Source organism: Staurois parvus, unplaced genomic scaffold, assembly GCF_062004578.1.
Source record: "Staurois parvus isolate SC_StPar_1 unplaced genomic scaffold, SC_StPar_1.0 ptg000607l, whole genome shotgun sequence".
Classification (NCBI taxonomy): Eukaryota; Metazoa; Chordata; class Amphibia; order Anura; family Ranidae; genus Staurois; species Staurois parvus.
Window position 1 is genome coordinate 1,914,740 of NW_028318403.1, and position 16,510 is coordinate 1,931,249.

The following is a 16,510-nucleotide window of genomic DNA, read 5'->3' on the forward strand; positions in this document are numbered from 1 at the left end:
TCCCTCCTGGGGGGGGGGGACAGTACAATCATCCTCCTGGGGTCAACACAGTACAATCGACCTCCCAGGGGGGACACAGTACAATCGTCCTCCCTCCTGGGGGGGGGGCACAGTACAATCGTCTTCCTGGGAGGACACACAATACAATCATCCTCCTGGGGGGAACACAGTACAATCGTCCTCCCTCCTGGGGGGGGGGCACAGTACAATCGTCTTCCTGGGGGGGGAGGGGACACAGTACAATCATCCTCTGGGGGGGAACACAGTACAATCGTCCTCCCTCCTGGGGGGGGGGTCTCATCAATCGTCTTCCTGGGGGGGGGGGGGACAGTACAATCATCCTCCTGGGGGGAACACAGTACAATCACCCTCCCTGGGGGGACACAGTACAATCGTCCTCCTGGGGGACACACAGTACAATCACCCTCCTGGGGGGGACGCAGTACAATCATCCTCCTGGGGGGGACACAGTACAATCGTCCTCCCGGGGGGGAAACATGGCACAATCGACCTCCCGGGGGGGGGACAGTACAATCGTCTTCCTGGGGGGAACATAGTACAATCGTCCTCCCTCCTAAGGGGGCACAGTACAATCGTCTTCCTGGGGCGGGAGGGGACACAGTACAATCATCCTCCTGGGGGGAACACAGTGCAATCGTCCTCCCTCCTGGGGGGGGGGGTCTCAGATCATTCGTCTTCCTGGGGGGGGGGGCAGTACAATCATCCTCCTGGGGGGACACAGTACAATCGTCCTCCCTCCTGGGGGGGGGGTCTCAGATCATTCATCTTCCTGGGGGGGGGGGGGGGCAGTACAATCATCCTCTTGGGGGGGACACAGTACAATCATCCTCCTGGGGGGGGACGCAGTACAATCATCCTCCTGGGGGGGGGACAGTACAATCGTCCTCCCGGGGAGGGCACAGTACAATCGTCTTCCGGGGGGGGGGGGACACAGTACAATCACCCTCCCTGGGGGGACACAGTACAATCGTCCTCCCTGGGGGGGCACAGCACAATCACCCTCCCTGGGGGGACACAGTGCAATCACCCTCCCTGGGGGGGCACAGCACAATCACCCTCCCTGGGGGGACACAGTGCAATCACCCTCCCTGGGGGGACACAGTACAATCGTCCTCCCTGGGGGGGCACAGCACAATCACCCTCCCTGGGGGGACACAGTACAATCGTCCTCCCGGGACGATTTAATTCCAAGCTGATGGACACAAGGGAAGCCGGACAACGCTGCGGCAGCAATGATTCACGGAAGGGATAATTCAAGGAAGATCAATCGGGACGACTTTCTGGTGCCATATACGAGGGCAGGAAGTGATCGATCCTGAAGCCTGGAACTGCTGGAACATCATATACAACAATGAAGACCCCACGGCAATGACAGGTCTAGCAGCACGGCCATGTATACTGTCCTGTATGTGAAGAGTTAATCCAACCAACATAAGACACAGCTGGCCCCTTAACCCCTCCGACCCCCCCCCCCCACAACAACCATAGAGTCTCACTCCTGCTGCTGCAGAAAGGAGTCCCAACCCTGCTTACACTAAAAGTACCTGTAAACCAAATCGCTGAAGCCGTTTCAAGCGTTTTCATTTTAAAAACGTTCGTTTAAGTTTCTAACTGCTGATGGGGTTAAAAGAAAAAAATCGATGTTTGTTTTTCGACTTTTTTCGAAGTCTAGGTTCACAGCAATGTATTTTCTGCAGTGTTCTGCAGAAAGGCACAGCAGTCCATTTAACATGATTTCCTATGGGACAGGCTCACATCTCTGCGATTTCACCTGGTGCGTTTTTTTGGAAAGGGTCAGGGGGTTTTTTAAATGCAAAACACTGCATTTTTTGGTCCTATAGACTTTAATGGAGACGCTGCAGAAAAGCATGTAGTGCGTATTTGATGCGGTTTTTATGCGTTTTGTGTTTAAATCTGCCCAGCAACAAGCTGAAAAAATACAAAAACAAAACACATCAAAAACGCATGTGCAAAAACACAAAACGCACCACAAAAAGCACTGCAGAAACGGATCAAACGCAAACCGCATAAGGTGTGACCCTAGCCTCAGAAAAATGAATGGGACATTGTTCTCTCAGACGGGAATTTCTAACAGTGTTCACTTCGGTAAAGTCAATTCACTCCAAAATCGAACGTTAAGCGCAAACATTTTGCGATGACATCTATCAAGCCGTGGACTGCGCTCAGAATTTTTGGGTTTTTTTGTTCATAACAATGTTTGTTCGTTCGGAAAAAAGTGTTACTAAACCCACAACAGTAAAATCAGTCTGTGTATGTAGTAAAGCATGCTTGTTATACTCACTGTGGAACCTAAGGGGTTAATCCTCTGCATTGTGTAAAAAGGTTGTTTGATCCTGTCTTCTCTGATCCTCCCCTTCTTCCACTCTCCCCAATCTAACTGCTGATAGAACAGAACCTTGGAGTCACTGCACATGCTCAGTTTGGTGTGCATTGCTAGAGTCTTTTTTTTTATTTGGGAGAGGGCATGTGATCAGCACAGGGCCAATCAGTGCTGTCCAGACAGAGGGTCAGGGGTCCAGCAGCCTCATAGGACAGTCAGAGAAGAATGAAATCTCCTCCTACAAGCTTTATGGTATTTATCGGTTTATATTTACTAAAATAATTGCATTTCCATGTTATGTGTACTGTGGGAGACCAGATATAGTGAATGCAGGGTCCGGGGAGACCAGATATAGTGAATGCAGGGTCCTGGGAGACCAGATATAGTGAATGCAGGGTCCGGGGAGACCAGATATAGTGAATGCAGGGTCCGGGGAGACTGGATATAGTGAATGCAGGGTCCGGGGAGACCAGATATAGTGAATGCAGGGTCCGGGGAGACCAGATATATGGATGCAGGATCCTGGGAGGCCAGATATAGTGAATGCAGGGTCCGGGATGATCAGATATAGTGAATGCAGGATCCTGGGAGACCAGATATAGTGAATGCAGGGTTCGGGGAGACCAGATATATTGAATGCAGGGTCCGGGGAGACCGGGTATAGTGAATGCAGGGTCCGGGGAGACCAAATATAGTGAATGCAGGGTCCGGGGAGACCGGATATAGTGAATGCAGGGTCCGGGGAGACCAAATATAGTGAATGCAGGGTCCAGGGAGACCGGATATAGTGAATGCAGGGTCCTGGGAGATCGGATATAGTGAATGCAGGGTCCTGGGAGACCGGATATAGTGAATGCAGGGTCCGGGGAGACCAGATATAGTGAATGCAGGGTCCGGGGAGACCGGATATAGTGACTGCAGGGTCCGGGGAGACCGGATATAGTGAATGCAGGGTCCTGGGAGACCTGATATAGTGAATGCAGGGTCCGGGGAGACCAGATATAGTGGGTGCAGGGTCCGGGGAGACTGGATATAGTGAATGCAGGGTCCGGGGAGACCAGATATAGTGAATTCAGGGTCCTGGGAGACCAGATATAGTGGATGCAGGGTCCGGGGAGACCAGATATAGTGAATGCAGGGTCCGGGGAGACCAGATATAGTGAATGCAGGGTCCGGAGAGACCAGATTTAGTGGATGCAGGGTCCGGGGAGACCAGATATAGTGGATGCAGGGTCCGGGGAGACCAGATATAGTGGATGCAGGGTCCGGGGAGACCAGATATAGTGGATGCAGGGTCCTGGGAGACCAGATATAGTGGATGCAGGGTCTGGGGAGACCAGATATAGTGAATGCAGGGTCCGGGGAGACCAGATATAGTGAATGCAGGGTCCGGGGAGACCAGATATAGTGAATGCGGGGTCCGGGGAGACCACCTATAGTGGATGCGGGGTCCTGGGAGACCAGATATAGTGAATGCTGGGTCCGGGGAGACCAGATATAGTGAATGCAGGGTCCGGGGAGACCAGATATAGTGGATGCAGGGTCCAGGGAGACCAGATATAGTGGATGCAGGGTCCAGGGAGACCAGATATAGTGGATGCAGGGTCCGGGGAGACCAGATATAGTGGATGCAGGGTCCGGGGAGACCAGATATAGTGAATGCAGGGTCCTGGGTTTAGTAACACTTTAAGGCTTGTGGTGTTCATATGTACCACTTCCCCCCACTCCTGAAAAGCGACGCACAATGGATCACTATTCAGAGGGTGGTAAAACGAGGTTTGCAGACTTTCAGGAGGTGATAATGCTGCTTCCTGATGTTTGCCTTTTTTTAAAAAAGTTGCCGAGCAGAAATTTTGCATTGCCGGAACGCACCACAACTGCAAGCCAAGCGTTTACTTACACGGGAGCGTTTGTTTGACAGGACGGGCTGCCTTTCAAAGTCTGCATGTAGCGTTTGAATTGGCCTGCCAGGATGCAAAGCATCGAAGCTGTATGCACCTCTGGGTGGCACCCTGTCGACTTGCAAATGGGTGGTAAAAATTCACATTGACTACGTATTTTTACTGCCCCTCCCGCCACCTGTGCCCAAAATCTCAAATATATGTTGGCAGGTTAATGTCATTTCAAAAGCCGTTATCAATCTTTTCAAATCTGCTTCTTATGTTAACAAAACACCTGGTGATCCTGCCATGAAGGTCCCCGCACCTACTGGGTGACAACATTCTTTCCCCGCATCCCACCTGTGCTCTTGTGTTGTCACCCTGTTACATGGCCATTTTAACACGCATGACAGGTGCTGCTGTTACCATCAGAAAGCTGAACTCTGGCAAAACAAAAAGTGGCACTGCAAGGGTTAAACGCTCTCTACATCTATGCTGGGAGACCAGTTCCTGCAGCCTCTTCTCCCCTATGTTCTGGTAGTCCTCTGATGTCATCAAGTCCAATGCAGAGCCCATAGCCCTGCACTGGACATAAGGAAACCAAGGGATAGTCCACTGTAGGAGCATGTGGGGGGGAGCTGGGGGAGTGGAGGATCAGGTAAGTCAAAAAGCTTTTTTCCGGTCCCTAGACCTAAACGAACATTTAACCCCTGCAGTGCCAGGGAAGCCCCACTACAAGGAAGGATTTTCATTCTCCATGGAGATGGGATTGATCCTGGGTGCAGACTGATGTGGTGCAGAATTCGCATTGGTTTCTGAGCGAATTCCGCACTGCATCATAATCGCACCCCGTTCATGCGAACCGCTGTGGGTGTGTATGTTAAGTTAGCAACATCCCGAAATCAGTTTGCAAAACACGATGCGATGTGTAGAATCGGATTGTATGGGTGTGAATACCCATGTGATCCGAATCTAGTGTGGACAAAAAAAAGGGTCCTGCACCTTTTTGGTGCGGATGCGGTGCGATTTGAGCCATACAAAATGTATGGCTGAAACTGCATCGCACAGAATTCGCATGTGATTTGCACAGGAATGCGGTGCTGTTGTGATCGCATGTGATGTTCCGCACCGCAGAAGTGTGAACCCGGGCTGAAAGCCATCATGCAGCCATCACTGCAGTGGCTGCAGGCAGGACGTGGCTGCAAAGAGGCTGCAGGCGATCAGCAGTTCTGAGATACAACAAGGACAAGGAAAAGGTGACAACAAATGCTCGAGGCATCTCTCCTTCAAGAAGACTACATTCAGGTGAGTGATTAGCACACTCTGCGATTTCTAGCAGCAAGGATCTGCGGATTTCTGGGGCAGGAATGACAGATATATGTGAATGGCTGTCCATACAAAACAATGACAGGCTGACAGCGGCCGCAGCTGTTGGCTGTGTGAACAGATATGAATAGCTGTCAGCCTGTCATTGTTTGTCTGATATTCGTGACGGGTCACACAGCCAGATATCACCTGTAGAGATCATGGTTGGATGCATTCTGTGTGCGTCCAGCTAGGATCACTGCAGGTAATCCCTGGCCGTCAGCTGTCAGCCTGTCATTGCTTTGTCTGATATTTGTGACGATTCGCACAGCCAGCGATCACCTGTAACGATCATGGTTAGATGCATTCTGTGTGCGTCCAGCTAGGATCACTCTAGGCAGGGGCGGACTGACAACTCATGGGGCCCCCGGGCAATAAGGGATCATGGGGCCCCTGTGTCCTTGCCCAAACTCAAAAAAGCCTATGAAAAAGGTACCAGGGGCATCTCATGGAGCCCCCTACTGACCTGGGCCCTCGGGCAGTGCCCGAGTTTCTAAATGGTTAGTCCGCCCCTGACTGCAGGTAATCGCTGGCCGTCAGCTGTCATTGTTTTGTCTGATATTTGTGACGATTCGCACAGCCAGCGATCACCTGTAGCGATTATGGTTGGATGCATTCTGTGTGCGTCCAGCTAGGATCACTGCAGGTAATCCCTGGCCGTCAGCTGTCAGCCTGTTATTGCTTTATCTGATATTTGTGACGATTCGCACAGCCAGCGATCACTTGTAGCGATCATGGTTGGATGCATTCTGTGTGCGTCCAGCTAGGATCACTGCAGGTATTTGCTGGCCATCAGCCTGTCATTGTTTTGTCTGATATTCATGACAGGTCACACAGCCAGAGATCAGCCAGAGATCACCTGTAGCGATCATGGTTGGATGCATTCTGTGTGCGTCCAGCTAGGATCACTGCAGGTAATCCCTGGCCGCCAGCTGTCAGGCTGTCATTGTTTGTCTGATATTCATGACGGGTCACACAGCCAGCGATCACCTGTAGAGATCATGGTTGGATGCATTCTGTGTGCGTCCAGCTAGGATCACTGCAGGTAATCCCTGGCCGTTAGCTGTCAGCCTGTCATTGTTTGTCTGATATTCATGACGGGTCACACAGCCAGAGATCAGCCAGAGATCACCTGTAGCGATCATGGTTGGATGCATTCTGTGTGCGTCCAGCTAGGATCACTGCAGGTAATCCCTGGCCGCCAGCTGTCAGCCTGTCATTGTTTGTCTGATATTCATGACGGGTCACACAGCCAGCGATCACCTGTAGCGATCATGGTTGGATGCATTCTGTGTTTCAACCGGAACACACTGGAACTACAAGCACTGATGTGAACTAGGATACTGACAGCCATATAACCAACTTTCTGTGCGTTTTAGATGCAGAAAAAAGCTAATGAAATACATGGTAGTGTGGACTAGCCCTGAATTGTACTGAAGCATAGTAAAATGCACCAAAACGCACTGGAAATCACATGTCCTTATTAAGTTGAAGAAAAAGAAGAAGAAATGAACTGAAACTCATCAAAAAACGCACCAGAACGCAACAAAAACGCACATACAGAAGTGCATCCGGACTGCTTGTCTATAATGTGAACTGGCCCTTAAACCATGTATTTGAGTATAAACGAGCTCTGATTCTGGGCTCACACTGATGCGATGTGGAATTCACACCTCGTTTATGCGAACCGATGCGGGTGTGTATGTTAACGACACCCCGAAATCGATTGATCCTGGGTTCACACTGATGCGGTGCAGAATTTGCATTGGGTTCTGTGTAAATTCAACACCGCATCAGAATCGCACCCAGATCATGCGAACCACTGCGGGTGTGTATGTTAACAACACCCCGAAATCGATTCGCAAAATGTGGCGCGATGTGCAGAATCGGATCGCATAGGATCTAAAGTAGTACATGCATCACTTTTGGTGTGCCTTGCATAGATATCTGTGTCAGATGTCTTGCAAATCGCACCTGAAATCGGCATCTCACCCGACTTTAACCACAAGCCTACCGGGCACTTATACCCCCTTCCTGCCCAAGTCAATTTCCAGCTTTCAGCGCTGTCACACTTTGAATGAGAATTGCGCGGTCATGCAACACTGTACCCAAATGACATTTTTATCATTTTTTGTGACAGATAGAGCTTTATTTTGGTGGTATTTAATCACCTCTGGGGTTTTTCTTTTTTGCTAAACAAACCAAAAACCACTGAAAATTTTGAAAAAAAAAAAGTTTTTTTCTTAGTTCTTGATTTTTCTCCTTCACTGATGTGCGCTAATGAGGGTGCAGTGATGGGCACCGATAGGCTGCACTGATGTGCGCTAATGAGGCTGTAGTGATGGACACTGATAGGTGGCACTGATGTGCGCTAATGAGGCTGTAGTGATGGGCACTGATAGGCTGCACTGATGGACACTATAGGTGGCACTGATGAGGAGGCACTGGTAGGTGGCACTGATGGGCATTGACAAGCATCACTGAAGGGCACTGAAAGGCAGCACTCATATATGGCACTGATAGGCGGCACTGACTGGCACTGTTAGCTGGCACTGACTGGCACTGTTAGGTGGCAGTGATAGGCAGCACTGATAGACAGCACTGATGCACACTGATAGGTGGCACAGATGGGCACTGATAGGCGGCACTGACTGGCACTGATATGCGGCACTGACTGGCACTGAAAGGCAGCTCAGATGGGTACTGATATGTGGCATTGATATGGCACTGATAGGCACTGAAATGTGGCACTGGCAGGTGACATGGATGAGCACGGAGAGCTGGCACTGATGGACACTGACAGGTGGCACTGCTGGGGCTACACAGATCATCAGTGCTCTCATGTCCCCTCTGAGGGATGCTGATTACCGGCTCTCCTCTCTTCTCCTCTGTCAGCGTGACAGCTTGAGAAGAGAAATGCCGATAATCGGCATTTCCATGTTACATGCGATCAGCTGTGATTGGACATAGCTGATCACATGACCGAGCCGACATCTTCAGCTCTTTGCGTGGATCGGTGATCCGCTGTGTCCAAGGGACATTGCACACCGCCGATCGCCACGCATGTGCGGTGAGAATGGGAGGATGTCATATGATGTCCTCCCAGAATGAGAGAACCACCTTGTGTCCATCATATCAGTATATGGAGGCCGGGAGGCGGTTAAAATGACGTACAGTGAAGTCGCACAATTTCACAGTCAGGGCTTGATGTGACCGGGGGGGTCAATGATTTCTTGCAATTTGCAGTGCAATTTCCATTCTATTCTATGTATTCTATTGTATGTGTTTTACGGGGTGTTTTTTTTTTCATTTTTTTTTACATTTTTTGTTGCTAGGCAGATTTAAAATGCAAAACATATTAAAACGTAACACATGCTTTTATGTAGCGTTTCCATTGAAGTCTATAGAACTAAAAACACAACTTTTGGCGTTCAAAAAAGTCCCTGATACTTTCCAAAAAACGCACCGGGTGAAAACGCGGAGATGTGAACGTGTCCCATAGGAAATCATGTCAAATGGACTGTATTGTGTTTCTGAAAAACGCTGCGGAAGACGCTTAGGTGTGAAGCTGGGATTAGGCATTCTATTTAGTAGGCTTCTATTAAGTCCCATTATTTCCAACGTCCCTGGAAATGTCATATGAGCGCCTACCTCATCCATCCAATCAGGAGCTGCACCCCAAAGCTGCCAGTAGATCTCATGCTGGACACACACACTTCAATTTGATTCTCCGATCGATGTTCTGTACAACTCAACCAAAATGCAAACGATCAAGTCGGCAATCAATCGAAGAGCCATAACTACCCTTCCAATCAATTTTGGTTTGGTTTACAGCGGTTTCGATCAACCGATCAGCCAGGGTGGAAAACGATTGATCGCTTTGCATCGACTGGCCGATCAGATATCGATGGATCGGATTATGATGTGGAAACAGGGATGTGATCAATCGTTGACAATCCTATCTTCCAACTAGCGATTAAAATCCACCTCCCCATGCATGTCATGTCCCTCAATGGTGTTGTCTGCTACAGATCGATCGAAAATCAAATCGAACATTTACTGATGTGTGTATGCCCACCATAAAGGAGATTGTACAGTCAGACTGTAATGTGTGTGCTGAGCCTACAAGCCATCGTTCACGCTTTGGGGGGGATTTACAAAAACTGGTGCACACAGAATGTGAATGGCAGCCAATCAGCTTCTACGTTTTGTGGTCAAAGCTTCATTGAACAAGGTGAAGTGAGAAGCTGATTGGCTGCCAGGCACAGGTGTACCAGATTCTGACTGCTCTGGATTTACTAAGATTAGGTTCACATCTATGCAGGTTGCGTTTGAGACGTTTCTGCATTGCGTTTTTGACACGTTTTTGATGCGTTTTTTTTTTTTCATTCTTTAACATTTTTTTTTGTTGCTAGACTTATTTAAAATGCAAAACACATCAAAAACGTAATCCGTGCTTTTCCACTGAAGTCTATAGAACCAAAAATGCAACTTTTTGCATTTTTGATGCGTTTTGCTTTTTTTTCATTTTTTTTTACTTTTTTTGTTGCTAGGCAGATTTAAAATGCAAAACGCATCAAAAACGTAATCCGTGCTTTTCTGCAGCATTTCCACTGAAGTCTATAGAACCAAAAATGCAACTTTTTGCATTTTTGATGCGTTTTGCTTTTTTTTTTCATTTTTTTGCTGTTTCTAGACATATTTAAAATGCAAAACGCATCAAAAACGTAATCCGTGCTTTTCCACTGAAGTCTATACAACCAAAAATGCAACTTTTTGCATTTTTGATGCGTTTTGCTTTTTTTTTTTCAGTTTTTTTTTGCTAGGCAGATATAAAATGCAAAACACATCAAAAACGCATCAAAAAGTAATACATTCTTTTCTGCAGCATTTCCATTGAAGTCTAGAGAACCAAAAATGCAACTTTTTGTGTTCTGATGCATTTTGCTTTTTTTTTTACTTTTTTTTACTTTTTTTGTTGCTCGGCAGATTTAAAATACAAAACGCATCAAAAACGTAATACAGGCTTTTCTGCAGCGTTTCCATTGAAGTCTATAGAACCAAAAACGCAACCTTTTGCATTTTTGATGCGTTTTGCATTTCACTTTTCATTTGTTAAATTTTTTTTGTTGCTAGGCAGATTTAAAATGCAAAACGCATCAAAAACAAATACATGCTTTTCTGCAGCGTTTCCATTGAAGTCTATAGAACCAAAAACGTTTCGCATTTAAAAAAGTCCCTGACCCTTTCCAGAAAACGCACCGGGTGAAAGTGCACAGATGTGAACGTATCTCATAGGAGATCATGTTAAATGGACTGTACTGCGTTTCTGAAAAACGCTGTGGAAAACGCTTAGGTGTGAGCCTAGGGTTAATCCCCCCTTTGTATTTCATTTGGACATGTTTAGAATCTGTGAGTCTGGGGGCAGATCTGATACTTGGAATGCGTCAGCGGTAGGGGGGCGGACTGACAACTCATGGGGCCCCCGGGCAATAGGGGATCATGGGGCCCCTGTGTCCTTGCCCAAACTCAAAAAAGCCTATGAAAAAGGTACCAGTGGCATCTCATGGGGCCCCCTACTGACCTCGGGCCCTCGGGCAGTGCCTGAGTTTCCAAGTGGTCAGTCCGCCCCTGCACCGGTCACATCGCTGCGATTTTTAAATAGCACGATTTGTGTGCAATTTCAGCACGATTTCAGGTGCGTTTTCCGAAGACTTTATTGCTACTTGTGAAGATTTTCACACCCGGTCACATCGGATGCGACTTGGCATGCGCTTTGCATGCCGTGCGACTTGCAAATCATATGCCAAATCGCACTGCAGCAAATCGCACATGTTAAAACACTGACATTCACATCATTAGATGCGATTTCAGGTGCAATTTCAATTTGCAAATCACACCTAAAAGTGCACCGGTAAGACTAGGTTCACACTTCTGCGTTTTGAGGTGCGTTTTCAGATTTGCAGAAATGCATTACAGTCCCTTCTCCTATGGGTCACATTCACATCTTTTCCTTTTCAACCGTTGAGTCTTTGGGAAAGGGTCAGGGACTTTTTTGCCGTTTCTGTTTTTGGTTCCATAGACTTCATAGTTAACGCATCAAAGACGCATGTACATGCGTTTTTGGTGCTGTTCCTGCATGACAACAGACACCTCCCCCTAGCAAAAAATTGTATACATCCCAACAACAAAAAACACATCAAAAATGTGCGTGGAAAACCGCAAACCGCACTGGAAAAATGCATCGACCACAACCTGCATAGGCGTGAACCGAGCCTAAATGCACAAAAACGCACGGGAAGGCGATGCGGGACATAATTTCGTTATGGCTTCCCGGATGCGATTTGGCCGCACTCATACCAGCGCGTCACTTTTTTGTATAGAGATCGGTTTGGCTGTGTTTAGAAAATAAAGAAATCTGTGCGTATAGGGGCAGATCCAATACTTGGAATGTAATCGCATGGGAAGATGAAGTGGGGCGTATAGATTTTGTTATGACAGATGCGATTTGGCCATGCTTACACCAGCGCGTCATTTTTTTTCTATATAGATCAATTTGGATGCGTTTAGAAAATACAGATATCTGTATGTCCGGGGGCAGATCTGATAAGCGGAACGCGTCTAAACGCACAGGAAGGCGATGCGGGACGTACAGAGTTCATCATGCCAGATGCGACTTGGCCGCGCTTACAGCTGCATGTCACTTTTTTTTTGCACATAGATCAATTTGCTGCATTTAGAAAAAAATTAAATCTGTGCATTCGGGGGCAGATCCGATACACACGACAAATCTAAACGCACAGGAAGGCAATGTGGGATGTATAGACTGCAGATGCGATTTAGCCGCGCTCACACCTGCATGTTGTTTTTTTGTACATAAATCAATTTGGCTGACTGTGGGATGTATAGATTTCGCTATGACAGATGCGATTTGGCCGCGCTCACACATGCGTGTCACTTTTTTTTTTGTACATAAATGAGTTTGGCTCCATTTAGAAAAAAATTCAATCTGTGCATCCGGGGGCAGATCCGAAACACACGATGCGACTAAACGTCCAGGAAGGCGATGTGGGACGTATAGAATTCGTTATGACTTCCCGGATGCGATTTAGTCGCTTACACCTGTGTGTCACTTTTTTTTTGTACATAAATCACTTTTGCTGCATTTGGACAAAAATTAAATCTGTGCATCCGGGGGCAGATCCGATACACACAATGCATCTAAACGCACAGGAAGGCGATGTGGGACGTATAGATTTCGCTATGACAGATGCGATTTGGCTGCGGTTACACCTGCGTGTCACTTTTTTTTGTACATAAATCAATTTGGCTGATTGTGGGATGTATAGATTTCGCTATGACAGATGCGATTTGGCCGCGCTCACACCTGCGTGTCACTTTTTTTGTACATAAATGAGTTTGGCTGCATTTAGAAACAAATGAGATCTGTGCATCCGGGGGCAGATCCGAAACACACGATGCGACTAAACGCACAGGAAGGCGATGTGGGATGTATAGAATTTGTTATGACAGATGCGATTTGGCCGCGCTCACACCTACATATCGTTTTCTTGTACATAAATCAATTTGGCTGATTGTGGGATGTATAGATTTTGCTCGCTATGGCAGATGCGATTTGGCCGCGCTCACACCTGCGTGTCACTTTTTTTGTAAATAAATCAGTTTGGCTGCATTTAGAAAAAAATGAAATCTGTGCATCCGGGGGCAAATCTGATACACACGGTGCGTCTAAACACCCAGGAAGGCGATATGGGACGTATAGATTTTGCTATGGCAGATGCGATTTGGCTGCGATTACACCTGCGTGTCACTTTTTTTGTACATAAATCAGTTTGGCAAAAATTAAAATCTGTGCATCTGGGAGCAGATCTGATAAGCGGAATGCGTCTAAACGCCCAAGAAGGTGATGCGGGACGTATAGATTTCGTTATGACAGATGCGATTTGGTCACGCTCACACATGCATGTCGTTTTTTTTGTATATAAATCAATTTGGCTGATTGTGGGACGTATAGATTTCGCTATGACAGTTGCGATTTGGCTGCTGTTTCACCTGCGTGTCACTTTTTTTTGTACATAAATCAGTTTGGCTCCATTTAGAAAAAAATGAGATCTGTGCATCCGGGGGCAGATCCGATACGCGGAATGCGTCTAAACGCGCCGGAAGGTGATGCGGGACGTACAGATTTCGTTATGGCTTCCCAGATGCGATTTAGTCGCTTACACCTGCGTGTCACTTTTTTTTTGTACATAAATCACTTTTGCTGCATTTGGAAAAAAATTAGATCTGGCAATCCGAGCGCAGATCCGATACACACGATGCATCTAAACGCACAGGAAGGCGATGTGGGACGAATAGATTTCGCTATGACAGATGCGATTTGCTCACGCTCACACTTGCATGCCGTTTTTTTGTACATAAATCAATTTGGCTGATTGTAGGACGTATAGATTTCGCTATGACAGATGCGATTTGGCTGCTGTTACACCTGCGTGTTACTTTTTTTTTGTACATAAATCAATTTGGCTGATTGTGAGATGTATAGATTTCTTTATGGCCAATGCGACTTGGCCGCGCTCACACCTGCGTGTCACTTTTTTTTTATATAAATCACGTTGGCTGCATTTAGAAAAAAATTAAATCTGTGCATCCGGGGGAAGATCCGATACACACGATGTGTCTAAATGCCCAGGAGGGGATGCGGGACATATAGAATTTGTTATGGCCGATGCGATTTGGCTGCACTCACACCTACATGTCGTTTTTTGTACATATATCAATTTGGCTGGTTATTGGACATATAGAATTCGTTATGGCCGATGCGATTTGGCCGCGCTCACACCTGCATGTCACTTTTTTTTTTTACATAAATCACTTTGGCTGCATTTAGAAAAAAATTAAATCTGTGCATCTGAGGGCAGATCTGATAAGCGGAATGCGTCTAAATGCCCAGGAAGGCAATGTGGAACGTATAGATTTCGCTATGACAGACGCGATTTGGCCGCGCTCACACCTTCGTGTCACTTTTTTTGTACATAAATCAGTTTGGCTGCATTTAGAAACAAATGAGATCTGTGCATCCAGGGGCAGATCTGATACACACGGCGCGTCTAAACGCCCAGGTAGGCAATGCGGGACGTATAGATTTCGCTATGACAGATGCGATTTGGCCGTGCTCACACCTGCGTGTCACTTTTTGTACATAAATCACTTTGGCTGCATTTAGAAAAAAAAAAATCTGAGCATCCGGGGGCGGATCCGGTATGCGGAATGCGTCTAAACGCGCCGGAAGGTGATGTGGGAAGCACAGATTTCGTTATGGTTTCCCAGATGCGATTTAGTCGCACTCACACCTATCCATCACATCTTTTTATATAGATCAGTTTGGCTGTGGTTAGAAAACCCAGAAATCTGTGCGTCTGGGGCAGATCTGATACGCAGGACGCATCTAAACGCATGGAAAGGTGTATAGATTTCTTTAGGACTTCCCGGATGCGATTTGTGGGTGTTACATCAGGAAAGTGGTGACTTTGGGACCCCTCCAGCCAGGACTGAACTGCGTGCTGCCTGCACTCACCCTCCCACAGAACATGCAGAATCCGGGGACAGCTCTGCAGGCTAGCCAATCAGCTTCCAGGTTTTACTGTCAAAGCTTCACTGAACCAACTGAAGCTAGAAGCTGATTGGCTGCCATGCAGAGCTGCTCCAGTTTTGGTGAATCTCCCCCCAAGTGTCAGCCTGCCCTATGATCTCAGGGATCCGCACAAGTTTTGCTGCCCTGAGCACACACACTCCGACCTGTCAGCGATGTGCAAACTCCATGCATCCCTCCTCCATGCACAGCCCAGGTGTACTCACATCCAGGATGACAGAGATGCCCCTCCTGGTGCCCGGGTTGGCCATGCCCTGCGCCTCCTCTCCCCGCAGCTCTCGCTCGTTCTTGTCGCTCATCTTGGTGACGATCCAGCGGAGAAGTCCGTCCAGCGCCCGGCTCTGAGAGTGCTGCTGCTGCAGGAGCTTGTGGACGCTGGACCTGCAGTACCGGGCTGCCTGCTCACACATGTCTGAGACTGGGGAGGGGGAGCGCAGCCCGCCCCCTGCACCGGGCCACGCCCCGCACCATCAAAAACACGCCCCCTGCAGCAGCGCCGGCCAACGGAGTGGAAGGAAGCGGCGGGGGAGCCATGAGCTTGGCCGGCTCCCTTGTGAAGCGGCCACGCCTTTATTTAAGCAAACCCCGCCCATGCAGGTCCCGGGAGACCGAGCTAGGCGGCGGGAGCGCGCATTTGACTAGTTAGGTCAGAAGAGTTAGGTGAGGCTGGGGGCGCGCGCTTCCGAGCAATGCGGGGCGATGAGGGGACCTGGCTCTGCCATGGCATGACGTGGCTGCCTGCTCCCAGCTGCTTTGGCATTGCCGTCACCCCAGGAGAGCAATGGAAGTGAATGTCAGGGGAAAACAAAACGTATTCAGGATAATTCTACAGTCCATGGACTGATCTCTGCAAACGCCCGTGAGAGTGGTGTCAGCCCTGCCCAGCTGGCTTTTGTTACTACTTGTTCCCTCCAGCATGCCCTTCCTCACCACAGAAACACTGGAGCAGGGGCGGACTGACAACTCATGGGGCCCCCGGGCAATAGGGGATCATGGGGCCCCTGTGTCCTTGCCCAAACTCAAAAAAGCCTATGAAAAAGGTACCAGGGGCATCTCATGGGGTCCCCTACTGACCCCGGGCCCTGGGGCAGTGCCTGAGTTTCCAAATGGTCAGTCCACCCCTGTGCTCTAGTTAGAAAAACGTCACATGAGAAAAATTGACACAACCTGGATGAATCCTGACCATAGTCTGCTTACAATGATGGTTTCCTATGAGCAGCAGCTCCATCT

The 16,510-nt window shown here is 48.1% G+C and overlaps 1 protein-coding gene across 3 annotated transcripts in view; it reads right to left on the bottom strand.

Moving 5' to 3' along the window:
• NECAB2 (N-terminal EF-hand calcium binding protein 2) overlaps positions 1-15,732 on the bottom strand; it is a 355,097-nt gene extending 339,365 nt beyond the window's left edge. For 2 of the 3 annotated variants that reach the window (XR_016315375.1, XM_089692862.1), the window contains exon 1: positions 15,487-15,730. Coding sequence is in view for 2 of the 3 variants with exons in the window: in XM_089692862.1 (XP_089548988.1) it covers positions 15,487-15,690 (204 nt within the window). In the remaining variant the exon portion in view is untranslated. Of the gene's footprint in view, positions 1-15,486 lie in introns of all 3 variants that reach the window. The other variant, XM_089692863.1, reaches the window with a different exon arrangement.
• Positions 15,733-16,510: the final 778 nt, after the last annotated feature.